The sequence below is a fragment of the Hipposideros armiger genome, unplaced genomic scaffold (genome assembly GCF_001890085.2).
Source record: "Hipposideros armiger isolate ML-2016 unplaced genomic scaffold, ASM189008v1 scaffold_305, whole genome shotgun sequence".
In the NCBI taxonomy this organism is placed as follows: Eukaryota; Metazoa; Chordata; class Mammalia; order Chiroptera; family Hipposideridae; genus Hipposideros; species Hipposideros armiger.
Window position 1 is genome coordinate 1,599,010 of NW_017731655.1, and position 17,980 is coordinate 1,616,989.

The window sequence follows — 17,980 nt, forward strand, 5'->3', positions numbered from 1 at the left end:
CATCTTAGCTGTAGAGGACGCAGTGTCACTGGCCCTCATATGTGGGATCCGAACCGGGGCCCTCTGGTGTCCCAAGCCAGCTCTTAACCAACGCGCCACTCGGCCGGCCCAGGATGCTTCTTTTAAAACATAAATCACATTCCAAGTTTTGCCCAAAGGTCACCTGGTTACAAGAGTCTACTCTAGCCTTGTTATTTAAAATTGCAAACTGGCCTGCAAGCTAATAAGCCCCTTTAACTTGTAGTATATTTTCCCACAGCAGCTGCCATCTTCTAATATACTATATTTATTTAATATGTTTATTTTATATCTTTCACTGGACTACAAAATGCATGAGCAAGAACATTTTCTGTTTCGTGCAATGATATATTCCAAGGACTTGGAATGGTATTTGTTCTGAACTCCATACTCTCAAGTATTTGAAAGAATGATTAGCAGTCACAGCTGGGGAATTTCGCTTCTGCTCTTTGCCTCTGTTTGTTTTGTAAGACCTGTTCATTCTCCCTAAAGTACATAAAATTCTAGCTCGATTCATTCAGTAATTACTGCTCCTGTGAGTCAAATGTTCGCATCTCTTCCCAATTCCACATGCATGATGTCATGCTGGAGGCTCGAAATGGCGGTGGTGGGAATGTTAACAACAGGTCAATCAGCAAACATGACAGGTCAGCCCTCGGCACCCTCACAGTTAAACTTTTACCAGCGCACCACTGTGTCACACCAGTCAATTTAGACACCAATTATATATTTTTAATTAAAACTATGTTTTCAATATCCATTTTTCATTATTAGATAGATGAGTGCATCAAATGCAAGTGTATGTTTCCTTGATAAGTTTTCTACACAATAAAATCTGTATAAAATGTAAGTTATTTCCTAGGACAGTGTCTGGTGGGCATAGGTTTACTAACAAAGTTATCAGATGTTTTGTCTATCCAAACAGCCACTCTTACAAATAATTATTTGTAATTATTGGACTAGATGCACACATCAAAAAGTCATGAGGGCAAATGCAGGGAAGCAGTTTAAGGAATGCTTGTTTAATAGGATTATTAGCAAGTAATGAATATCAAAAGGAAAAAGGAAAACTTTTGCATAGTTTCAAGTCAACAGTTATTCTGGAATGAAATGGCTGTCTTTCCAGATAAATAGTAACAGCTAGTGCAATGTGTATTGCTATGCACATTTCGCTAAGATGTTATGGCCATCACGTTTTCAAGTTAATTATAATCCCAAGAGCTTAACAGGAACATGTAGAGAGGAAGCTTGCATTCAAAACAGTTTAAGAGGTTTCTTTCTTTCTTCGTTTCTTCCTTCCTTCCTTCCTTCCTTCCTTCCTTCCTTCCTTCCTTCCTTCCTTCCTTCCTTCCTTCTTCCTTCCTTCCTTCTTCCTTCCTTCCTTCCTTTTACACCTTGCTTACATGACTGTATCATTGGAATATTCTTTTTAAGATATTTAAAAATCCAGGTGTATAGATTTCAAGTAGCATATAAACTGCTGCAACTTAACTCTTATTATTTTTAACAAGAGCTCTATATTTCTTTTACAATCCCTTTGTACTTTTATTATAATTCTCACACAAGTAGATATGAATTTCTATCTCTTGGTGACTCGATCTCCAAATGTCTTATTATATAGTGCTGAAGGTGTTTCTGTTCTGCTGCTGACTAAAATTTAAATAGAACATATTTTATATCACTTGGGTAATTGCATTAATAGCTATATCAATTTCTGGATATTCTGAATTTCCAAAATACTGATATTTTGCTACTGTGACCTGAGTTCAGGGTAAATACATTTTTGAATAAAATGTTCTAATCAGTTTTTTTTTTCATAATAAGCCCCTCTAACAACAACAAAACACACACACACACACACACACACACACAAACGTAGCAGAACAAAACAAAACAAAACACTGCTGATTAACTCAATTTCTTTGTGCCTCTCTATAAGGATTAGAGAAGTGAAAAAAGTTCAACCTTAGCTACATGTACTAATCATGTGAGGAGTTTTTTAATAATCCCCAACCTGGATCCACCCCAGTCCAATGCGATCTTCATCACAGTGTTTTGGGCTCAGGTATCAGTATATTTTTAAAAGCTACTCAGATAATCTTAAAATGGTTCCAGGTTTGAGTACCACTGGGTTGGACACAAAACAGTTTGTGTTAGACAAAGATAAAGCTCTTGTGCTAATTTTAAATACTGTATTACTAAGGAATACTTTAATTATCAAATTTAACTTTGTACAGAATAGTAATATGTTATGTGCACATTAATGCTAGCTCAATATTTGTTAATTAATTAATTAATTAATTAATGCCATTAGATTCAGGTATGCAAAACAATGTAGCAATTAGACATTTACACACCTCAAAGAGTGATAGCCCCAACAAGTCAACCACCCATCTGACACCATACACAGCTATTACAATACCATTGACTATCTTCCCTATGCTGTACTTTACATCCCATGACTACATATTTTTTAAATTTATAGTTGACATTCAATATTATTTTATATTGCTAGCTCAATATTTAAATTAAAAATTATTCTCTTTTAACAGTAATAGCTGTACAACCCTATTTACTGCAGGGTTAAAACAGCCACTGCAAAGATACTTTGGCTGGGCACAGGGAAAGATTTCTATGCCACAAATATCATTTGTGATAAGCTTACATTGTGAAGGAAACTTTGGTAAGCACTGTGTTGAGAGAACCGAAGATGACTTTTCCAAAGATGTAATATTAAGATTTAAGCCTCTCTCACAATGTCAGAGCCTTCATTTCTCCCTGGAAATCCTCACTGAAACAGGGACCCATGGCACTGTCTACTTTGGCAACTAAAAAACTAGATTATAAGCCTACAGCCAATTCTTCAAAAACTTGCTATTTATAAAAATGACAAATGTGTTTTATAAGTTAGACAGTCTTAGTGTTAACAGTGGAATATGATCATCTTCTCACAGCAGCTATGACTATTATTTGGACGGTAAAACTATTTGCTCTGATTTTAAAAATATGTTTATTTTGGAACAAACAAAAAAGATTTTCTCATGTGGCATAATGAGAATGTACTATTCGCAGAATTTTTTTTTAATATCCATTCAATAGTCCTGTCTTTTCTATATACTTTCCCCTTATAATGCAACATAAACAATTTTAATGTTTATTGAAGATGCATTCTTATAATAACTATGAAATATGTATTATGTAAAATTTGGATATATTTTAAAATTTTCAAAAAGAACATCGCATATACACACAGATATTCAAATTCCATTATCAAAAAGAAACATAATCCTGAACAAAAATAAAATAAAATGCATTAAAAACTTTAAATAATATCCATATGAATTTTTGGTTATGTTTCGTGTATATAGAAGATATATTTTTTATCTCTTAATTTAAGCTGGTAAAAAAGAAATAGAATATTTCCATGTACTAGAAAAGTAGGTAGTAAAATTCCCTGAACTAAATTAACAAAGTCACGGACTCCAAAGTAGGTGCCTAGGCTGTAATGGAAACTTATATTGGTTCCAAGTAAAGAGAACAGGTTTGAATGATAGGCAAGAGTTTTGTCACCACTTCAATCCCTTTTAGCTGTCTGATTTTTTTTTTTTTTAAGATTTTATTGGGGAATCAGGGGAAGGGGAACAGACAAGTTGCTGTCCTTTTGTTCTTCAGTCTAGTTGTGGAGGACGTTGCTTCACTGGCCCANCCTTTTGTTCTTCAGTCTAGTTGTGGAGGACGTTGCTTCACTGGCCCATGTTGGTATTATCATTGCACTCTTCCCGGATGAGGCAGATTGGTCACTGGCTTCAGGAAGGCCACTTACGCCAGCTGCCGGCCGCTCACGCTGGCTGCCAGCCACTCATGGTAGCATAAGGCAGCCCCACTGCAGGCTGCGCCGACGCCAGCGACTCACAACAACCCAGCTCCAGGTCGAGCTATTGTTCACCATCTTAGCTGTAGAGGACGCAGTGTCACTGGCCCTCATGTGGGATCTGAACTGGGGCCCTGCTGCTCAGAGCTGGCGTCCCAAGCCAGCTCTTAACCAATGCGTGACTTGGCCAGCCCTAGCTGTCTGATTTTTTATTCTGATTTCTTTAACCTTGATTTCTTCATCTGTTAAATGGAGAGAAAGTTTGAAAAAGTCAGAGGTGATTGTGAGTTTTAAATTAAATAATAAGATAAAACACTTTGCAAGCTCTAAAACACTTTACACTTGTAAACTTTAATTGATAGTGTTACTAGTACTCAATGCATAATTCATCTGTAGATTCTAAGAGCGTTATTATGGGGAGTTCCATGGAGAGTAAGTTGTTATTGACCATGGTTGAAGGAGGTCCTGAGAGGTCCTGAAGGTGGACAAGATGGCAGGTAAGCTATGGCATACATTATGCTTGAACTTCATTTGACAATGAAGGGAATCCTGGTCAAAAAAGAACATCATGAGCAAAGGAAGGGCTAGAAAATCATGGGAAACCTTGGGAATTGGATGGCTGGATATTGAATTGTAAATAAGGAAGGCAGAGAAAATAAATATCGGTAGGTAGGTTTGGCTCATAGTCTGACATACCCATGATGCCAAGAGGAGGATTTTTGTGCTTTCCTCCAAAGACAACAGGAAACTGTTGAATGATGATATGTTTGAAGTCATGTTTAGGATGAAAGAAAAGACCAGGAATTTATTGAGTACCAGACATTTTTCAAAATACCGTTGGATGGTCCATATCATTATTCCAATTTTAAGTATTAGAAAACTGAGCCACAAAGAGGTTAAAAATATGCCCAGGGATATTCAGCCAAGCATTCTGGAGCCATGACTCAAATCCAAATCTATCTGGCTTTAAATCTTTCCATTATTCCATGGGACCTTTTTGATTAATCTGACAAGTGTGTGTTGAATTTTTGGAATAAAGAGACAGTGAAATCACAGAGGAAGCTCATTTACGATGCAACAGATACCTAAAGAGATGTGAGTTAAACTAAAAGTGTTTCATTTTTTATGTTGTATTTTTAGGATCCATGAGTTTGAGTTTTCTATTTTCTAAACATTGTCAAATATACTTATTGATTTTTTAATTTCAGAATTATATAAAATAATTAAATTTTCCTTGAGAATCATGTAAAAATCAGAACATTCTTAATTGTGCATTCCTAAAATTTACCTAGTTTAACTCTCATGGCTTTGTATAATATGTGACTCAACCAAACATGAGAGGATACACAGGAAACAGATTTTTCAGGGGCCCTCTGGAATGACTCATGCACTAGAGCAGGTGCTACAAAGACAAGCATGGGTGAAAATCTACTCTTATCAGTCCCCGAATACATTTCCTCTGTCCTACCATATAAAAAGGTGTTTGCTGAACAAAACGACTCCCACTTTTAGGTTCAGCACCACCTTAGTTCTTAGATGATCCACGGTGATGGAAAACACAACCTAAAATGACCTCATCTTCTCTGTTGAGGTTATTAATATTAAACTACTTCTTGGTGAGACTAATATGCTAGTCAGAGGGCAACAATTGGTATCCGTTGTTCTCCAAGTCCTCTGCCCTATTAGCCAAGCCAAGCATCAGTGCCTCTGGAATTAGCCCTGGATTTCATAATTGCCTCAAGTCACAGCCCTCCTTTGCTTTCTAGGAGATCCAATATTTTGTGCTGAGCATCTGTCCTGATCCCTTATCCCGAGGATTAAAGCAGCTGTTTGAACCTGGCTGCCCAGCATTTAAGTTGTCAATCTTCTCAGATGCCAGACCTTTGTTCCATTACAGATATGTATTAACTGTGAATTGATCTCCCAGCTCACAGCTGCCTGCCTGCCTGGCTGGCTGCTTGCCCGGATTTCTCAGCATCACTCAGCCCAGAATCTGTCATTGTGCTCTTGTACTTGAGGCTCCAATATTAGCTGAAATATAACTGAGACTATGTCCTTCACTCGCCTACTACCTATTCATCCAGGCATTGCTTCCTGGGTATCTGTCTTATACTAGAGGACAGGTCAGATCTAGTCATGCATCCTTAGTTCTCTCCACTGGCCCAGTGTTGCTTTGAACTAACATGATTTAGAGTTGACATAGTCAAAAAGATAGGAATGCTTATGGTGGTAGGTCATAGGGACAAATCCAGATAAGCAGCTGAGTTATAAAATAAGTAAACGTGTGTCCTCCTATGAAGGTAAGTAGAACACAGCAGACAGAATTTACAATCTAGTGCAATTTGGGAATGCTAGCGGATATGTAGGCAGTTCACGTATGGAGATTCTGTTTAAAGGTTATGAGGTCCAGGCAGACTATGGGCGCCCCCCCACCCAGTGTTCCATATCAAAACCTCCATCTATAGATGATTGACTGGACAAGTCCAGGCCTCAATGTTAGAGAGACTGAGCCCTGCCCCAGAAAGTTTATTGGGATATGAATAGAGGAACAAGGTAATGTTCCAGTTTCTAAACTATGTTGTGAAGTGGGGGTTGGATCATGTGTAAACTGCAGATGTCAAAATATTAAAAATGGAACTTGAGACTGGAAAAGGAGTAAGTTGGCTTGATAGTGATTCTCATGGATGTGCATTAGTAATCCTTACATTGTCTCCGACGAAGCTCATCCTTGAGCCTCGGTTTATGGAAATGGCAGCCGCACATATAGAGATTTGGGCTCTTGATTCATTTATTTATTCCTAGTAGCCACCCCAGCAAGAATATGCCAATATAACTGTGACCAATAAACCCCTTAAAATGACATGACTATCAATTTTACGGGTTGCTGTCTTCTCTGGGCATTTAGAAATGATTACTAAATGTATTTTTTACTCCTGTAGAAACCCGAAATGAAAACCTCATGTTCAGGCCGTATCTCTAAAGTTCTATGGAAGGCCTATGTATAAGAAAACTTTTTTTCCCCTCCCCCTTCCATTTTATCTTGGGTCTAAGATATGGTTAAAATAAACAGAGTCTCTTCGGATATATTATCCCAGAATTTATGCATCTATACATGTTTATGTCTTGGGGGGGTATATTCAAAACAGTTTGCATCTACGTATATCAACAAGAGAAAGTAAAAGGTATTCTGCAAACTTAGAGTGGTGCCTTATCATCCCCAAAAAAGGATTGAGGAATAGGGGATCAGCCTCATTTCTCTTTTTAACATACAACTAGGTCTCTGAAGTAGAGTTTCTGCCAAGCCAAGGTACATGTTGAAGCTATTACTTTAATGTGTTGTAATGCAGGGATACCTCTGATCAACTCAATCTCAATATTTATTGCAGTTCTATTGTTTCAGCTTTGTCATAAATTTGAATGCTGTGCAAAAATGAAAGTGTACATTTTCTTCTCTAGGGCAACCTGCATTCTAGCAAGGAACATGGCATAACGTATGAACAGTGATCACAGATTTAAAAGTATTAGCAAAATGTATACCGAAACAGAAATACATTGGAAAGTGTACAGACTTCAAGCATGTTATAGCATGCACGCAAGTGTGTAAACACACAAACACACACACACACACACACACACACACACTCACACACACACACACACTCTAGAGGATCTCAATAACAAGGCAAACACCCAATTCAAAAATGGTCAGAAGACTTGAATAGACATTTCTTCAAAGAAGATATACAAATGTCCAATAAGCACAAGAAAAGATTTTAGTCATTTGTCATTAGCAAATGACTAATCAAAATGCAAATCCAAACCATTCACATCCATAGGGTGGCCATAATAATAATAATAATAATAATAATAATAATAATAATAAAACTAGAAAATAAGTGTCTGCAAAAATGTGGAGAAATTGGAGCCCTCATACATTGCCAGTAGGAATATAAGACAGTACAGCCCTATGAAAATCTGGCAATTCCTCAAATTGTTAAAAACAGAGTTACCATGTGATGTAGCAATTCTCATCTTAGATATATCCAAAGAATATATTTGCTTAGAAATAAGTATACTTGAATGTTCATAGCAGCAGTTTTCATAATAGCCAAAATATGGAAACAATTAAAATTTACATCAGCTGATGAATGGATAAACAAAATGTGGTATATCCATAAAATGGAATTTTCTTTTTTTTTTTTCCTATGAAAAGGAATGAAGTACAGATACATGCTACAACATGCATGCACAGGAATCTATGCTTCACAAAGTTCATATTATGCCAATTTGCTTTTATGAAAGATTTACATTAGTACCTGCTTTTGCTAACCAAAAGAGATCTGAAGAGGATTTTCATTTTTAAATAAATAGTAATTGCTTGTTTGCTTTGCAACCATTTTGACTTGTAAATGGTTTCATGGGAACCCTCTACTTTTGGATAGCAGGGAAAACTCAAACTTTGAAGACACTGTATTAAGTGAAAGAAACCAAACACAAAGGCAACACATTGTATAATTCTATTTGTATGACATTACAAGAATACAGTGTTTGGTTTAGTTTTTTGTTTTGGGGTGGGGGGGTGAAAATTAGATAATGGTGATGGTTGCACAACATTGTGAATATACTAAAAAGACACTGAATCGTGCTGTTTGAAATGGTTAAAGTGGTGAATGTATGTTATGTGAATTTTGTCACAGTAAAAAAATATAGTCACATGTATAAAAAAAAACCACCGAATTCACAATAAAGAAACAAAATTGTAATTCCAAATGAAAGTATAATTTACAAAACATACATTGGCATGATGCACTCGACAGGCATCTAACAGTGAATTTTCTAAAGGGAGTTTCAAAAGTTCATTTGTAAATTAGTTTTTTGGAACAGGAAAATATTTTATGGTGATTCAAATATCATTAAATCTTAGGGAAAAGCAGGAAGGATTATATTCAAGTTCTAGGAATCAATAGCCATGCCTTGTTCCCTTACGGAAAGCTGAGAATCTTTGTTTATTTCTCACATTTTAATTTCAAGCTTATTTTATCAGTTATTCAAGCTTGACAGACTAGATGACTTATCCATATTAGTTAGCTATAGCTTTCCTCTAACTTAATTATATTATAATTCTGAGATTTCCTGGTCAAAAAATTATATTTTGATAATTATGAGAGCATTATTTTAATAAATTAAATATGTATATTTACATATAATTTTTACAGTTTAATAATATTTATGTCCTCTGACATTATTTTCCATTTAACTCAAGATTCTTTTGTTACCAACTTAATAGGGTGGCGGTCCTAAAATTTATTTAAAATTTGAAAAACAGATATTGAAAATACCTTTGGTAATGTATCTAAACTTTGTCTCTTAATTGAATTAAAATAAACTTTAGTGTAAAGGTTTTTTGTTTTTTTTTTAAGATTTTATTGGGGAATTGGGGGGAGGAGAATAGTGTTTGGGAATCGGGAAAGGGGAACAGACAAGTTGCTGTCCTTTTGTTCTTCAGTGTAGTTGTGGAGGATGTCGCTTACTGGCCCATGTTGGTATTATCATTGCTCTCTTCCTGGGTGAGGCAGATTGGTAGCCAGCCACTGGATGGCCACTCGTGGTGGCTCATGGCTGCTCACGGCCACTCACGCTGGCTGCCAGCCACACACAGTAGCTTACGGCAGCCCACTGCAAACCCACTGCAGCCTATGCCATCGCTGGTGACTCAACAGCAACCCAGCTCCACGTTGAGCTGTTGTTCACTATCTTAACTGTAGAGGGTGCAGCCTCACTAACCCTCATGTGGGTTCCGAACTGGGGCCCTGCTGCTGAGAGCTGGTGTCCCAAGCCAACTCTTAACCAATGCGCCACTCAGCTGGCCCCTAATGTTAAGATTTATGTAAACAAAGGGTGCCCCAAAAATGTATACACCTTTTAAGAAAGGAAAAAACTATTTTAAAATTACTCTGATGATAACCACTTTGAGCACCTCTTGTAATTGTAGAAGTCAAACGTGACTTGTATTCATCTTTTGTTATCTTTATATATTGAATATTACAATTTTAATATTGGTTTTTCCTTTCTTAAAAGGTGTATACATTTTTTGGCATCCTCTGTATTTAAAAAATGCTCTCTTAAAGTACCTGCAAAATAGTAAAATGTATAGCTTTTCTCTGAGTGGATTCACCACTGAGGCTTAGCTACACATTTTGTTTTTCTTGTTTATTCAGTAGGGTTCTTAATATAGTTAATGGAGTGATATATGAAAAATGCACTGTATAAATTATAAAGCTCAACAAAATGCCTGTTTTATTTTTTCCTGATTAAACTAAACTCATTTCATAAATTTAGATGTTACCAAGATAAAGGGAAAAAACATACTATTTATTCATTATTTGCTCCTCAATTTATATAATATACAGGCAATTGTTCTATTCTTGGACAATACACTTGGGCAAAACATTTTTTTTTCTATTCCTTTCTTTTTTGTGGGATTGTCTTTTCCAATTAAATAGCATTTTAAAACTGTCAAACAACACTTTACATGTTCATTTGAAAACTTATCTGTTGGTGATTATATTTTAAGAGGTCTTTGTTCTGAACTTGGATACATAACCACAGCAGGCATATGTAAATAATTTGTGTTTTCTATTTCTTATAGATTCTACAAAGAAATTAAAAGACGTTCTTGAAGAATTCCATGGTAATGGTGTGCTTGCAAAGTATAATCCTGAAGGGGTAAAGCTTCTTTTTTCTTTATATCAGTTTCATATAAGTGCTTGGGGGAGGGATTTCTTTTTCTTAATCAATTATTCTTGGATTTAATATATGTATATATGTCTGTATATATGTCTATATATATATATATATATATATATATATATATCATAACATAAACAAAATGAAATTTATAGTGAAATTATATTCTGGAAAACATATTAAATGTTGTACGTAATATTTTTAATCCAAAAATATTTAGTTAATGAAAATAACATTTCTATGTTCTGTTCTCTGAAAGAATATCGATCGTTTACAATATAGTTTTTGGTTCTTTTCCTAGATGTCAGGAAAAAGGATTAGATAGAAGAGGTGAAAAAGTGTGCCTGACTTTCACTCTATGACCTACACGTTTAAACCCCACATGAACACTGATGTGAAGCAGAGGGGGTCACTACGTTCAGGGAATTATTCTATTGACTGAAGAAAGATTTGGTGATGGATATAACTGATCTATTATTTTAGAGAGCCAGTTCTGACAAAAAGAGAGGAAATTCTTCTCACTATCTTGTTTTTATGCTTCCCAGTTAGTGTAAGGGTTCCTGAAATTCTTTCCCTATAAAAAAATGTCATGTCTTCTCAGTTGCTTTGGGACAACATGCTTGAATGAATGCTTTTCCTTTCCTAATTATTTGTTAAATAACCTCTTGTTTAATGTCAGCAGAGAGATGTTACATTTTAAATGTTTGAGCATCATTACTGTGAGTCCTTCAGCTGCTTCACCAAAGCCAGGTTTACAAGAATTAAAACAAACTGCCCTTGGCAAAAAGACTCTTTTGTCTGAATGTAGTATCTAGCCATCTAGATAGATTTGTTTGCTGATTAAAATGTGATTTGTTTTTGTTGTCATGTCATTGTGGTTTTGAATGTTTAAAAGAGCACAGTTCTTGGTTATCCTTCAATATTTTACTTCTCTGGGATTTATAAAACTTACGCATTTTAATCAAAACCCAATCTCTTAAATTCCAGTCTTGAAACTTTCATATTGTTTTATAATTTCCTCCAGTATTTCGAATAATTAGCTATTTTTCATGTCATATTTTCTTATTATGTCTATGTTATGATGCATTACTGTACCTTTTAAAACTCTTTAACCTAAGATTTATTTTTTTAATTAAGCTAATATTTAGGGCTTACAGATTGTGGGGAAAATAAGGCCATTCCCATTTTCCTATATTAGGATATTAGGGGAAAAAAACAAAAACCCAGATATCTGGTCTACATTTTCCTCACATTTTATTTTTCTAGATGCTATAGAGTGAGATAAGAAAACATTGGCAGATAAATTTGTAGAACTGAACATCTCAAAGACTAAGAAAGAAAGTGGGAAAGTTAAATATGTCAACTTTACTGAATTGCTAAAAGACTCCAAAACATAATTAATATTCGCATTCCCAGCCATACTTGAAAACATGCATGTCATCTAATCTATATACAGATCTGAAACAAGTTTTTTCTCCCTAAAGATACCTGCTAGCTATAAATTCAGTTGAAATGTGATGTTGATTGCATAGTAGCCTTTTTGGTTCAATAGTTTCTTATTTAAAGGACTCTCAAGACTTAGTCTAACTGATATTATGTATTTAATGAGGATTATCTGTCACTGTATACTGGATTTATTGAAGTAATTACTAGATTCATTATTAGACACACATATGATGTCAGCCTTTTCAATAATGTAACATCTCACCACAAATGCACAGATCTGCTCTTCAAATGCTTTATTAAAAAAAATGAACAGTTGAAAAACAAAAAAAAACAGTGAAATCTCATTATGATTGAAAAGTAATTCTAATTTAAGAGTGAAACCACTCTCTAATGTTAATGTTGGTATGTATTTTCCCTTCAGGAGGAAAATTTTAAGTTTATATGACTCTTTTAAATACCAGTTTCTATTTCATGAAAGACAATAAGAAATAGGAATATTCAACATTGAGAAAAAAAATTTTTAGGGCCTTCAGGTTCTCTTCAGCACATGACTTCATCTAATTTATAAAAGGTTATTTTAACAGTATGAAAGAATTCATAAAGAATCCGTGGAACAATTTGTAAAGAATCATACTGTCAACTCAAGTAAAGTTCTCACTCTATTGACTGGTCAAGTTGAGCCCAAAGTTGTTTGGCATTGATGGCTACTTAATAATGCTCGATTATACAAGAAAATAATAGAAAAATAATTAATCTAGTCTGCCTTTAGAATAAATAACTAATCTTTTATTTTCTCAAATGTGCATGAATTGTATTATGCATATAATTTATTCATATTTACAAAGAGAGAGCCATCTAAATATCTCATTAAGTTTCTGTCCCCTTACAAAATATAGCTGCTTAAATGCTGGATGCGTTATTTTTATTATGATTTACTTGAATTCCTGAATTTTGAAGTGCTATCTATAAAAACTTAATCTGATGATAATGTGCCCTGGTTAATTTTATTTTAATAGAGAAGAAATATTAAGTATAATGGATGAGTGATTCATTTATTTTTAATTCCTATCTTTTAATGATCATTTGATAATCATTCTTTGAAAAAACAAAAGAATTATAAAATATGAAATCTAAACAATGGCTTTAAAGATTCTTTAAGAATAAAAAGTTTTAAAAGGTCTTGAAATTTCTAAATAAGATTATGATTTTTATAAAAAGTAAACTCATTTTGAGAAAAGTAAAATGACTTGCTCAAAATTAACTAGCTAAGTTCATGACAATAACCATAATTAAAGCCTGTTTGTCTGGAATCCCAGCTTAAGACTGATGCCTTTTCCTCTTCACTTCATCGATGAGGCCATAGAATGAGAAGGAAGGTCTTGAGACACAAGAAGCATATGGGGAATGGAAAGGTGTTTTACATAGGCAATTCCATTCAGGGTATAAGGTGTGATTAAAAAAAATATGATGAATTTTTAAATTAAAATAATTATTACAGTGAAAGAATCATTGCCATTAATCCCCCTCAAAATACCCCCTCTCCTTGCTTCGAACACACTTAGCCCATCATTCTCTCCACTTTCAGAACAGTTTTGGAAGTCCTTTGTGAGTGTATTTAGTTGCACTGTCATGGCTTCCTCGAAGTCCTGAATGGATTCAAAACGTTTACCTTTCATGATCATTTTGACTTTGTGAAAGAGCCAGAAGTCGCACGGTGCCACATCAGGTGAATAAGGTGGATGGGGACACACTGTAATGTTTTTATTCGACAGAAACTGCCGTATACCAGAAGTGATGTGTGACACGGAGAGTTGTCATGAGGGAGGATGAACTAAAGACACTCATCACGTCAGGACATTCAGATATAAATTATTAATTAGTGTAGTCTTATTTGATAATGAGAAAGAACCAGTTTGGCATTGAATATATATATTCAATATATGTATGTATAATTTTTTTTCTGCCCTGAATTTCAAGTTCAACTCTAAATTGTCCCATTTACATCTAAAGTGATGGGAAGAAATTAAGTAGTGGTATATGTATGGAAAGATATTTATCTTTAAAGGCAGGGAGAGAGGCTAGGCATGTTATCCTAACAGAATGACGCATTAGGAGTGGGGATCAAATATATCTTTATGTATACAGTTATAGTCCATAATTTGGTTTTAATCATACTGTATGTGTTATTCATTATATTTAGCATATGTCAGTTAGAATTGTTTGCTTATTATATTCAAAGACTGATCTAGTTAGTGATTCTCAAAATTTAGCTTGCATCAAAATCACCTGGAGGTTTTCTTAAAACACTGATTTCTGCCTGCTCCCCCGCCCTTCCCATTTCTGTGTTCCTGGGGTGGGGCTCAAAAATTTGTATTTCTGTACGTTTCCCAGTTGACTGATGCTGCTGTTTGGAACCACATTTTGAGTCCCATGGATCTAGGACATGTTTTAAAATCAGTCTTGACCTTTTTTAGTTAAATTGTCAGCAATAATGAGATGAGTATAAATTGTCTTACATTAATACATGTATTCTTTCTTTCCTTGCATGCACAGAAACAAGACATTCTTAACCAAGTAAGACATTTTCTTTTCTATTAAAATCTGTCTTTTCTTTCTTTATTCTGATGTAAGCTATGGATTTCTCATCTTTATTACTGAGCTATGCTACTGTACCAATAAGATTCACGTAATATGCAAGGTTCCTTATAATGCATATAAAGTTATTATTGACTGATATTTGTTCAAATCTAAGTCTCAGATGGAGGAGCTGATAAAGTAATGGAACCAAAAAGTGTCCAGAGTGCGCTTTGTTTTATAGACTCTTGAGTTTAATTTTCTAATTCCACCAAACTTAACTGGGTTCTGATAAAATAATTTATTTAATAAAAGTCTTTATTAATTTACAATGGCAGGTTAAACATTGCATTTAAACACAATTGATGAGGACTTTTAAAATTTGATCTACAGTGCTGTTAAAATCTGTGACAGAAATGTAACAAAAAGCTATTGAATTTTGCCTTTCTGGGGGGGGGAAATGACTAACCTAACTGTTATTTCAGCCACTCTTTCCTAGAGAAGTCTTTTTTGTATAGCAAGTTTTAGGTCCATAGTTGTTAGATGTAGAGAATTACAATAGATTTTTGGGGTTCTCTAAGTGGATTTTTCCATCACACTAGGAGTACATCTTACTAGCACACGTGAGTTGTCTGAAACCATAATGTTGTCCCCTTGGACAATATTGGATGTGTACTAGCAGCTTCTTATTCACAAGGTTCCCTGTGGTTTCAGTGACATCTGGCACTGTAATTTCATCCCCAACATGTCACAGTCTGACTGATTACATCAGGACGATCTTGACTGACCTAGATAGAGGTCCTACATATTACAATCTCCCAGAATGAGGCAAACGAAATGGCAACTCATTGACCGTGATGACTTTTACTAGCCTCCTTCAGAGAATGTCCTTTCCTGATATCATCCCTGACCTTTGTGGAAACCTACTAGCTCCCCCAAAGATGGACTATATGGGCCTTTTGATGTTAGGAGGCAGCTCCTCAGCGTAAAATGATTGCTTTTATGAAACAGGCCTTAGCTATTAAAGGTTATTTGTTTTAACACTTTGGTCAACAAACATATGTTTTTACATAACTGCATCCCCACTAGAGACTGTCTGATAACTGGTGTCAAAGTGAGCCCTGACTCTTGGGGTCAGTAGAATGATGTTCTTCCTCCCCTCCTCCCCCATTACTCAGTCTTTATTCCATATACAGGTGTTTATTAGGGAAGCGATTTCAGTTGCAGAATAGAGCAGGGAAAGCTGAGTGTAGCCAAAGGAAAAAAAAATGAGGACTTCCATATTTGTTGGTCTATATGTATTCTTTGTCCATTGGTATTCTGCGAGTGTAGGATTTTCTCTTTACATTTCCTGTCTGTAGATGATCCTTAGCCGCAGGCTGACTTACATTTTCTTAGCTCCCCGGGCTTCCCTTATCTTTGCCCTTAGTATTATGTACTGTAGTTTTTGTGAATTCGTATACCTTTTACATTCAGAAAAGTATGTTGCTTCAATCCCTTGGCAAGTAGCCTGGGAATTCGCTGCCTACATTTTGTACTGCAGCTGCCTATTGTCATATTTTAAATGTCTTTATCAAGAATATTGACACTGGTATAATTATTAGCAAGGATATAAACACCCTTTTATTGTGAGCTATAGTTGTCCTTGCAGAACCAACTTCAACCTTTCCCCTAAAGGGAAGCCTCTGGAAAGTATAACAGAGAAAACGTGGTCTTAGGAGTCCAACTGAACTGAGTTCAAATTCCACATCTGCCACATATTAACTTGGACAAGTTATTTCATTTCTCCCAGCCTCAGTTTATTCACCTATAAAATGAAGAGCGTATCGGCCTCAATGAGTTGTTAAAAGGGGCAAATTCTATGTAAACTAATTAGCTCTACCTGTGACCTATAGGTATTCCACTGATGTGTAGAGACAGTGGTTGTTGGTCACACTTTAGCAACCAATATGATTTCATACAGAAGTTCTGGAAAAGTGGAAGTGAGAACATCTAAGATACACCCCCAACCAATTCTGTGACCTTGATTTTCTCAGAGTCTCACTTTTCTCATGTATAAAGTGAGGAAATATAACACTGATACCTTTTCCAACTCCAATTTCCTGCTGCCATGAGGTATGAATGGAGGACATGGCATGTGATTGGCTTCCCTGCCCAGCCTGGCCACAATCCAGTGTGCTGTCCCGATAGTAGAATTATTGTATCTGTGGTACTTGTTCCACCTCCCACAACGGCATAAATGCAGGACAGGGACTTTGCAAGGAATGGAAGTAACATGTTCACCAGTGTTTCTGTTCTGCTTCTCTTCCCTCTTACTATCAACACAATTTTAGTCATCTCCCTCTTTTTATCAAACCTACAACCAGAACACAGTTTTGAAAACACAACACCAAATTAAATAATAAAGTGCTTACTACAGTTCTGTTATTAACCTGATGGTGACGATGTAATAATTATATAGTAGCTTCCATTTCAACATGTGGTGTCAGTTTTTATGCCTTGATATTCAGGGAATTATTGTAGCATAGAATGAAAGCATGTCCAACAAATTGAGAAGATATTTTCATAAATATTTGAGATTAATTAATTATATTTTAATTAAACAAATTAATTTGGAAAGTTTCGTGCAGGTTTCTAGTAAATTGCACTGAGGCTCATATCTCATAATTTACCAAAAGAATACACTATCTTATACCTATGAAAACATTTAGAATTGAAGAATGGGCCATCTGTTACATCTTATCCTAAATTGAAAGCTTAAATTAATAGTTTGACTGCTTCAAGTGGCTAGGTGATATCTCTCACAGTTCATCTATTTCTCCCCTAGCCTTCTATTAAAAAAAAATACAGAAATTTAAACACAGTCATTTAGGGTACATACTAATTGCTTCCAATTGTCTTCTCTACAAATGAGTTTTAAAAACAAGTTTAAATAATTTGGAAAATAAATGAATAATTCTTCATAGTTTAATAATAACAGACAACTTTGAAATGTGAAACTTCAATACTATGTATATCATTCTTTCATAACATTTATTAAATAATTTATATAGGAGTTTAAAACCATTTATAAAATAATTTATATAGGAGTTAGAGAAAAAATGTGATGCTGGGATCTTCAGGTGATCTTTTTGCAATTTTCCAGGGACTAAGTAGAACAACACTTCAGGTGTTTACTACACTTAGTGTTTATTTTTAGGGTTTGTCTATTTTTGTTTGTGTGTTCTCATCATCAGGAATAGCTTTTATTAAGCAAAGTAGTGAAAGGTACCAGGGGAAATAAATCTAGAGATTTGGTTAGAAATGATTAGAATGCCTAAGGAC

At 35.0% G+C, this 17,980-nt stretch overlaps 1 protein-coding gene across 1 annotated transcript in view; it reads left to right on the plus strand.

Moving 5' to 3' along the window:
- The window catches only part of DGKB (diacylglycerol kinase beta), a gene marked incomplete at its 3' end in the record, with an annotated part of 506,452 nt that overhangs the window by 145,023 nt on the left and 343,449 nt on the right, over positions 1-17,980 (plus strand). The window contains exons 3-4 of the mRNA XM_019659894.1: positions 10,539-10,615; positions 14,636-14,656. Of these exons, the coding sequence (XP_019515439.1) occupies positions 10,539-10,615; positions 14,636-14,656 (98 nt within the window). The remainder of the gene's footprint in view (positions 1-10,538; positions 10,616-14,635; positions 14,657-17,980) is intronic.